Here is a 9,644-nt window from a genome sequence, read left to right as displayed (position 1 = left end):
CATTAGGAGGGTGGAAGTCAGCGGAGCAGGAATTGGGAACGTTGTGGAAGAAGGTATATATGTTTTAGCACCCACCCATATCCACTGTGTCCCACCACACCCTTGGGGTTAAAAGTCTTGGTAAGAGAAAGGGGGCAGGTCCGGGATACAGGCTGCTAGGTGGGGGATGCAGGCCACAGGGTTGACACTGCAGAGCCCAGCATCCTGGCCCTTCTCAAAGTAGACGCTGCCAGGGGAGAAGATGGAGGGGTCCTCATCAAAGAAGTTATAGGGTCGCAGCAAGAAGCCAACTCTGTTCCCCAGAGTCACTGTGTTGGGGACATCCTCAGCATGGGGGATGTGCAGGAAGCTGGCCGTAACCCAAGCCACCAGGTCCTGCAGAAAGAGGGAGGAGCAGGAGGACTTTGGAGGAGAGACCCAGAGAACCAGCCCTCAGCCCCACTTCTACCTCTTACCAGCCCCAGGCCCACATAACAGGCATGGTGATCCCCGTGAGAAGTTGTAGGGTGGTCAGTGTTCCAGGGCTAATCTCACCCCAAGAAGGATGACCTATGTTGGTCATCAGAGAACTCCTTGACCCCTGAATCTGAGAACTGGAAATGTGTCATTCCCTTCAACTTATGGCCAGGGGTCAGGCAGCCAAGACACCAGACACAGAGGAGCCCCTCTCCTCTGCCCCTAGGGCTACCAACCTCTCCTAACAGAGTCTCATTATTGATGAAGTCAGCAAAGGCAATAGTGGGTGTCCAGATGTCATTCTGGTAATAGATGCTGCTGCTCTGTGATTCCTCCTCCTTCCTCCGGGTCACCACGAGCTGGTATCTGACCAGGAATATCATAAGAAGGTCGAGTCAGAAAATTCGAAGGTTTTACTGTCCTAGAAGTCCTTTGGGTCAGATGCTGTGTGAGATCATCTGCCATCCCCTATCTACTTGGATCTGAGAGGAGGTACAGGGTTGAATGTAAGCTAGGGATAGTGAGTTGGGGCCTCCAAGAGCCGGGATGGGGAAGGAGATCAGTCATTCCCTACCACCCAGTGCCCAGGGCCCTCCTCACCTCCCCCAGCTGAGGGCCCTCTCCATGTCGCTCTCCAAGGGCATGTGTATGCCGAGGGGACTGTGGACCTGGATTCGGTACCCGCGCCGGTGACCCCAGGCATTAGTCTGGTTGGCAGCCAGGTAAAGGTAGCGAGGAAGAGGGCTCCCCAAGGAAAAGGCGGTCAGGTCCTCCCTTCCCAGGACCTGCCGAGTCAGCTGGGGACGGTGCAGTTGGTGCTCCGGACTCCAAGGGGCTGCCACAGGTTTAAACACCACGTCTTCAGCTACCACCCAGTTTTTCAGCCCTGCCAGGATGAGGGGAGGGAGAGGAGTTCCACACCAGGTGAGAAGGCTCCTCATCTCCCCCACAATGTCTCTGCACTGGCCTGACAAAGGGCAGCAGAACTCATCAGAGGGCACTCCATGCTGGGAGCCAGGACATCCATCTGGATTCAGGTGCTAACCCATCTTCTTCAACCATGTCCTGTCCAATAAGGTTACCTCCAGTCACAGGTGGCTATTTGCATTGAAATTAAAAATTCAGGTCCTCAACCACACTAGCCACATTTCAAGTACTCACTAGCCACATGGGCTAGCATATTGGAGAGTACAGATATAGAACATTTCCATCACTGCATCAAGTTCTATTAGCACTGGTCTACCTAAGAGACTTTGGACCAATTGTTTACTTCTCTGATTCTCTGAATCTCTACACTGGGCATCGTAAAAGCTGTTCTGGTTGAGCTCTGTAAATGGAAAAGCACATGCAGGTGGCTAGTAACATTCTCACAACTATGAAAGGGGTATTTGTCTTGGAGAAGCTGGCTGGAAAAACAATCCCCTTCCACGGTGCCCTGCATACCCCTCCCAGCTCGGAGAATTTGCTTTTTTTTCCTCAACAAGGTGGGGACCACTTTCCGTTTGTTTCAGAAGTGGGACTTATATCTTTAAATTGTCTGGAAATTCCCCGGAACTCTACTGCATTTGTAACCTGCATTCACCACCCCACTCGGCACTTGATCATATACTTTCTTTCTGCAGGTTAGGACTGTCAGTTCCTTTAAACAGGACCTATGTGAAGGCACCTGGCACACAAAAGCCATGCATCTGCTGGTTGTCCTGTGCACAGGGGGCCTGACACAGCACCGGCCTGTGCTGCACATGGTAGGGATCCCATCAATGTTACCTGATTTTACTCTCCAAGACAAGGTTCTTTAATACCAAAAATGCTGAAGAGAAACTTCAAATCATAAAAGTCATATTCCAAATATGTCAAAGAATTGTTAATATGCCATTTCAATCATGCCATTTTCTCAGTTCTTCTCCGCTCCACTCCCCAGATACCACACACACACAGACACAGACACACACACCGTGTCTTTGTACTCAAGAGAATAAGAAAATGTTTCACAAGAAATAGCCTTATATTTGGGCAGTCAGTTACTTCCTGTCCCATATCTCCCTACCCTCCTTAATTTCCCTAACTATAAAATGGGGAGGGTCTGGTGGATTTCTAATTTTCTTTTTTGGTATCGTCTGAGATTTGATATGGTGGTTATTTTTTGTCCTCTACAAAAATGTTAGAAGCAGCAAGTTGTCTGTGCTCTGAGCCCTACTCAATCACTCCCTCTTTACATTTGCAGCAAGCTTGCTGCATGCCCACCATGTCACTGGAGAGCCCACCGCGATGACACGTGCTGGCAGGAATGATTCGGATGGCCCTCCCCAGAAAGATGGGGCTATTATCCCATATCCCCAGTTGTCTGAAATTCTGTGGAGCTACTCCCAACTAGAACCCACCTTTCTCATGCCGCTGGACCACCTCTACTCTGAAAAGCTCTTTAGACCGACCACTTCCTAACTCTGCTAGGCCTCTGTTTTCCCTACTTTCACTGACCCTCAGAATTAGTTAGGAAGAACTCAAGAGAGCTCCAACTCCAGCCCCATCCTCCCTCGGGGCAAATTCACCACCCACAGAGTCACTCAAGGCTAAGGTAGTCAGGCACAGCCACTACATTTAAACTAATTTCACAATCTCAGCAAGTCAGGGGGGCTGGGTGATCGGGGCTGAGCAGCGGAAGGAACTGTTCCTTTCTACCTCTTGCCAGATACCCAATAAACCCAGTATTTCAGGCTGACTGCATGCAGTTGAATACACTCAAATCAGTCCCCATTCTGTTGCCACAATGAATTATGGTGCTGGAATGCCACCCTCTTGCCCCGTCCAGCTTGATTTGGGGGTTTCCCTTCCCTCTGACCCATTTCAACTGTCCTCATCCCGAGCACTCACCTGCCACATCCAGGTCCAGCTTGAAGTGGAAGGCATGCGTGTGCACGGTCCCCAGCACTCCTTCCCCTACACGGTTCCCAAAGAGGAGGCTTTCCTCTCCCCCACTCAGGAAAGCTGTGTTGACAAAGCCTGTGGCATGGACCCGCCCTTCAAGTGCCCCATTTGGGTGCAATACAAAGTCCCAAATGTAGTCATAGTTGCCTACAGATGACACAGACCTGACTACAAGGGCTGAGCCGGCCAAACCACCATAGAAATGACTTTGAAGGTGATTGTGGTGCCTTCGAAGGGGTAGTCCTTGGGCCTCCTCAAATACACACACAGCCCCTGGGAGCAGCTGAACTGTCCCTTGGCCCACTAATATGTGGATGTCCACCATTGTTGATTGATAGGGGCAGTCCACTCCCCGCACCAAACCCCGGCTGTGACGGCCAAGTCCATAGCTGCTATCCAAGTATCGGGTCATCATTGTCTTGGGTGAATCAGCACCATAGATAGATACACACTCTTGCACACTGACTTCATAGGCCACTCGCTCGCCTTTGAACCGAATATCAAAAATCCTCATGCCACTGAACACCCCATGGCCAAAGGTAAATGTCCAGAGGGAGGACACCACCAGGTTCCCTTGGACACTGTATTGGGAGCCCTGGGGTGAGAACTGAAGAGGGGGAAGAGGACCTGGGGCGCTTCGGGGCCGCAGGGATGAGGGACCATTCGGCAGGGGCAGAGGCACTCTAACCACTTCCAGCCGGCCAGCCTTGAACTCCCATTCCAACTGGCCCAAGTCCGCATAGTAGCGCCCAAGGTAGAAGACCTGCTGGACAGCCCAGCGGGCAGGGTCCAGGGCCCTGTGATCCAGCAGTAGCTCCAGCCCCACTGGATGAAGGAAAATCCCAACACCTGAGATGTTATGGTGGAGGGCTATCCAGGTAGTACGGTCCCCCGAGCGCAAACCACTGGGGGTGGCCTGCAGAGGTGCCAAGGTGGAGCCATTGTAGTTGAAGACTGAAGCAAGGAAGACTGGTGCCTTGGGTAGCTCCACCTCTTTCAAATGCTTCCACATCTGGGCAAACTCAGTTCCTAGCATGGGGCGTCGGTGATAAGGCAGGGGGGCCCCGTGACGCTCCACGGTCACATCCCGAATGTAGGAGGGGTGCGGAAGTGGCCCCACCACCAGCTCACTCACGTTGGGCTGGGGCTGTCCGCCAAAGAAGACGATGGCCAATGCCTCCCGGGGAGGTGGAGGGCGCCCCCGGTCCAGGTGGGCCAGGGCCGCAGCCTTGCGGGGCAGCTGCAGCTCCACCGAGTAGACGCAGTTGTCAGAGGGGCGGGCCTGGGCTGCATCGACCAAGCCTGGCCCCAGCTGCTGGGTCAGAAAGCTCATCACAGACGTCAGCTCCTCTTGGCTCAGGTCTGCAAACAGCTGGCTCTGGCCAGGGTGTGTCCAGGGCTGGGCACTGTGGGATACGGAGGGGCAGTGGGGAGGCTGGCTGGAGCCCCCTTGGCTAGTCAGCAAGACATAGGCCAGGGCAAAGATGGTGATGAGGGACAGTGCCAGGAGCACGAGGGCTACCTTGAGATTCATGGTGAATGCTGAGCTGAGTCCTACCAGATGCTCCTTCCAGTTCCAGACATCAAATCAGGGCTTATATTCAGTAGGATGGATAGGAATGGAGAAAACTCCACCCTGTGGGTTGAACAGGAAATTTCTGACCTTGATTTATATAATTCTGTTCCAATTTTCTGTTCTGTGGTTTGGCCCAAGGTACTACTTCCACGTGCATAGCATCTCCCCTGCCCCTGAACTCCCACAGGCAGCACAGTCAGTACTCAATACTGATTTCCATCCTTTAGACCAGATTAGAGGGCACATGGATTAAATCACCTTCCACCCAAACTGGATCTGGGGGAGCATGCAAATCTCAGATGCTCAGTCAAGTCCTGTGTGCTGCATGCAGGCACCACAACTGTCCATTTTCCTACCTCCTGGCAGACACTACCCCCCACTATTTCCAGGATCCACTGCCCAGTTCAGCAGTAAGCACTGCATTCTGCCAGTTGTCTAAGGCCAAGTGCTTGATCTGTAGTCTCGGGCCTCTTCTATCTAGTCAGTGAGAGAGGAGTGGTGAGCACCGGGGCTTAGCAGTCCGATTTGTACAATCCGAGGTCCCTAAGCTGTGTGACCTCAGAGGAGGTACTTATCACAAGTCTGTATCCTCATCTATGAAGAAGGGATAAAACTACCCTGTAGATTCATGAATATTAAATGAAATGTGATCATGCATGTAAAATGTTTAACAGAGCCTGACATGACACAGGGTAGGCATTCAGAAACTGTTAGCTACTGGTACTGAGCTCTGAAACAGAACAGAGCCGATGTTCCTCCACTGTTCAAGGCCTTAAGTCTCTTTTTGCAGAGATGATGAGAGGATCATTTGATAGCAGAAGGTGACTTTACAAGGTGGGAGTTGAGGAAACTTTATTTCAGAGGAAGCTAGGGTCCTACACATCCCTCCAAGTAATTTGAAAACCAAAACCAGGAGTCCCCTGGAATCTCAAGAAATTTAAGACATTACTCAGTGGGGAGAATTAGTATCAAGTAAATGACAGGGTAGAATGCGCCATGAACCAGGTGATTCCCCACGCGGAACTAGAGCAGCCTCTACTGGCAGTTCATGGGTATCACTGAGGAGGGAAGAAATGGAGGGAGGGCAGGAGGGGAAGGAGAGAGGGCGGGAGGGCAAGAGGAAGGCAGGAAGGAAGGAAGGAACTGGGATCTTGTTGAGGGTAGGAACAGAAAGCAACTTTTAGGAAGAGCTAACTTTTACATAATTCAGACTGAACATGAATGAAGGACCCACTCTTCCCCCTTGGTAGGCAGGAGCCTCAGTCTTTCCACTATTCCAGAGAAAAGAGGATGCTCAATTGGTACAGACACCCAACAGGGTGGCTGGAGGTGCATGTGGAGGTTGATGTCCCAATGTGCACACATGTGAGGATAGGTATGTCCCTAGCCACCAGAGCATTGCACCAGGGTCTGCGGCTTTAGAAAGAGGTCAAAGTACCTGTATTTTTAATAATTTCTTGACATGGTAAAAGAATTTTACATTACGATCCAAGGGTGGTAGGGTGAGGAGGAAGGGCAGTGGGAAGTAACAATCCAACAAACAAAAATGGAAATTGAGAAATGCCTGGTGGGAGAAGGGAAGGGTTTTCTCTGGAAGGGATCTGGAGGGTGGGTAGGGGCATTGCCCAACTAAAATGCAATTGGTTTGTTACTGAGTACTATTCATGGGAAGACAGCATCCTGACTCCTTCTCTATAGTATACTGGGAGTAAAAATGATGCATCCACGTAGAAATAGGACTGGAGGCTGGAAGACCAAGACAGGGGAAGAATAAGTCAGAAATAGACACGGAGAGTCACTGGCAGTTGACTGCAGGTATCGACTCCCCAGTTGTGGTAGAATAAAAAAGTGGGGGATATCTCTGGCAGATTTGAGAGATAGGAGGCAACTCTTCTATGGTTTTGACTTGCCCAGCAGATTTCCACATACACACAATGTGTACGTGCATATACACACAAGTGACTGCTTTCCCTGGAAACACAATACTATAAATAAGAGAAATATTTTTCCCAAAGGGAAAGCCCAGCAAGAGCAGCAGCATCTAGCCCTCACAGCTGCAGATATCCCCACCCTAATTTACAACTGGCCTGGGAAGAGGCAACCAGGAGTCAGAGGACTGGCCTTTGCAATAATGCCCAAAAGGACCCGAGTCACAGAGAAAGGAGCCTTCCCCAATCCCTCTGTTTCTCACCTCTTGGTTCTCATCCAACTCACCATCCTCTGGGCACCAAGAGGCTACAATATCAGGANGGGGATGTCTTACCTCCTACATCCAGGTCCACCTTGAAGTGAGCGCTGTGGGTGTGGGCGGTGCCCAGCGTGTGCTGCCCAACCTGGTTCCCATACCTTCGGGCAGCACCAAAGAGGAACACTGAGCTGATGTAGCCCGTGGCATGGAATTTGACTTCTATGGCCCCATTGGAGTGGAAGACCATATCCCACACATAGTCGTAATTGAGCATGGTAGACACAGATCTGACGACCAGCACTGTCTCTGTAAGGCCCCCAAAATAGTGGGAGTAAACATCTGAGTGGTGTCGCCTCAAGGGGAAGCCCTGGTTCTGTTCAAACACACAAAAGGCATCTCGTATTGTCTTGGGGGCTTGGGACTCCAAAAGGAAGTGCCAGTCCACGTAGGTGGCCACGTAGGGGCAGTCCACCCCACGGGTCAGCGGTGTGGCGTACTTGCCCATGCCAAAGCTGCCATCGATATAGCGGGTCAGCATTGCTGCGGGGGAATTTCCACCATAGATGGTCAAGGCCTCTTGGAGGCTGATCTCATAAGCTAGCCGTTCTCCCTGGAAGCGGATATCAAAGACCCTCGGGCCACTGAAAGCTCCAAGGCCAAAGGAGAAAGTCCACAACGAGGAGGCCACTTGACTCCCCTGGACACTGAAGCGGGGACCCTGCGGATAGAACTGCAGAGGCGGAGCCGGACCTGGGGGCACCGGGGACTTCAGGGACCAGGACCCACCTGTGCCATTGTTTGGGATCAGCACCACATTCACCAGGCCGGCTTCAAACTGGTCCTCCAGCTGGGCCAGACTCTCATAGTAGCGTCCTTGGAAGAACACCTTCCGGATGGTCCAGCGGGCGGGGTCCAGAGCCTTGTGGTCTACCAGCAGCTCCAGCCCCACGGGGTGCAGGTAAAACCCAGCCCCTGAGATGTTGTAGTAGAGGCCAAACCAGGTGGCCCGGTCCCCTGATTGCAAACCTCGGGGGGCCGTGGTTAAAGTTATGAGGTTCCTTCCTTGGCGTTGGTAGAAGCAGCAGTGGTGGAGAAGACCAGTAGCCTGGGGCAGCTCTCTGCTGAAGATCATCTGGTCTATGTCCAGGTATTCTCGGATCAGCACGGGGCGTCGGTGATAGGGCAGGGGGCCCCCGTGACGCTCCACGGTCACATCCCGAATGTAGGAGGGGTGCGGAAGTGGCCCCACCACCAGCTCACTTACATTGGGCTGGGGCTGTCCACCGAAGAAGATGATGACCAGTGCCTCCCGAGGAGGCGGAGGGCGCCCCCGGTCCAGGTGGGCCAGGGCTGCAGCCTTGGGGGGCAGCTGCAGCTCCACCGAGAAGACGCAGTTGTCCGAGGGGCGGGCCTGGGCTGCATCGACCAAGCCTGGCTCCAGCTTCTTGGTCAGAAAGCTCATCACGGCCGTCAGCTCCTCTTGGTTCAGGTCTGCAAACAGCTGGCTCTGGCCAGGGTGTGTCCAATGCTGGGCACTGGGAGATATGGAGGGGCAGTGGGGAGGCAAGCTGGGTTCACCCCCAGCTCCTCCCCTGCCGGCTAGCAAGACACACACCAAGGCAAAGATGGTGATGACCGCCAGAGCGAGGAGCACTAGGGTGGTCTTCTGGTTCATTGTCCCTTGAGCAGAGGGACCAAGGATTGAACTGGAGTGGAGACGTGTATTCTCAGGCCAGCAGAAGAGGGTCTTTCTTGGCTCCTATGTTGGGGGCTCCTGGACTCTGGTTTACATTCCCCGTATTCAGAGGCATAGGAGACTGAGGGTGGGAAGGACCGGGACGGCTGGGGAGGAGGCGGGGCAGGCCTGGGCAGGGGGGCGGGCCGGAAACAGGGCAGCCGAGATTTCCACAGACCTTACAAGGCTTTGTCTTCCAGGTTCCAAATCAGACTCTGCTCTCTGGGTCAGGGTTGGAACTGGGGAGAGCTGGGGTAGGGGAAGGGGAAGGGATTTCACAATAATGCATCTGACCAGCCTGAGCACGGACATGCACCACCATCAGGGAGCTGGGTCTGCAGTCTCTCATCCCCCTCAGCCCTGCGTCTTCCCCACAGCCCCCATCTTCCCAGGGCCAGATGTTCCCTTTCCTGTAACTTGGAACTATTGTTCTCCGCCCAAGGAAACCCCCGCCCCAGCCCTTCAGCTTCCCAAGCAGCATTCGTTGGCCAGGTCTTTCCCCCTTGTCCTCTTCTCCGTTGCTAATTTCCTTGGCCAGAATCCTTAATATTCTCTGGGGAATTCTGGATGCTTCAAAAGTCACATAGAAGAAATTCAAGTAAAAATCTTGTATTTTTTATTATAAATTGCACATAACATCTATTTTTACAAAATTCTATTCAGTCTTCCATTTTTCAATGCACCTCGATAAAGAAATATCTGGTATAACATTCACCAAACGTGAACACTAGCTATTTCTGAGTGGTAGGATTTGTGGTGTTTTC

The 9,644-nt window shown here is 52.5% G+C and overlaps 2 protein-coding genes across 3 annotated transcripts in view; both read right to left on the bottom strand.

Annotated features, from left to right (window-relative positions):
• Positions 1-9,279, bottom strand: part of LOC109395771 (amine oxidase copper containing 3) — a 13,034-nt gene extending 3,755 nt beyond the window's left edge. Inside the window, exon 1 of the mRNA XM_019667079.1 lies at positions 7,221-9,279. Within this exon, the coding sequence (XP_019522624.1) occupies positions 7,221-8,820 (1,600 nt within the window). The 5' untranslated portion in view covers positions 8,821-9,279. The remainder of the gene's footprint in view (positions 1-7,220) is intronic.
• On the bottom strand, positions 7-7,200 carry AOC2 (amine oxidase copper containing 2). 2 transcript variants are annotated; one of them, XM_019667078.1, is made up of 5 exons: positions 4,904-7,200; positions 3,328-4,787; positions 1,057-1,342; positions 693-822; positions 7-375 (listed from the first exon to the last, which is right to left on the bottom strand). In XM_019667078.1, the coding sequence occupies exons 2-5, from the start codon at positions 4,712-4,714 to the stop codon at positions 109-111; spliced, it is 2,070 nt and encodes a 689-aa protein (XP_019522623.1). In that variant the 5' UTR covers positions 4,715-4,787; positions 4,904-7,200; the 3' UTR covers positions 7-108. The 2 variants fall into 2 exon arrangements, with proteins under 2 accessions (XP_019522623.1, XP_019522622.1); XM_019667077.1 differs by having other exon boundaries at positions 3,328-7,200.
• Positions 9,280-9,644: the final 365 nt, after the last annotated feature.

This window comes from Hipposideros armiger, unplaced genomic scaffold, assembly GCF_001890085.2.
Source record: "Hipposideros armiger isolate ML-2016 unplaced genomic scaffold, ASM189008v1 scaffold_482, whole genome shotgun sequence".
NCBI classification, from domain to species: Eukaryota; Metazoa; Chordata; class Mammalia; order Chiroptera; family Hipposideridae; genus Hipposideros; species Hipposideros armiger.
Note: the sequence above shows the minus strand (reverse complement) of the source record. Positions and strands in the feature narration are given on the sequence as shown.

Coding starts and splice junctions, on each gene's coding strand:
- AOC2 (XM_019667077.1), bottom strand. CDS start 4,915: ATGAATCTCAAGGTAGCCCTCGTGCTCCTGGCACTGTCCCTCATCACC. Junction 1,343..3,327: donor GCTGGACCTGGATGTGGCAG/GTGAGTGCTCGG, acceptor TCATCCTGGCAG/GGCTGAAAAACTGGGTGGTA. Junction 823..1,056: donor AGGGCCCTCAGCTGGGGGAG/GTGAGGAGGGCC, acceptor ATTCCTGGTCAG/ATACCAGCTCGTGGTGACCC.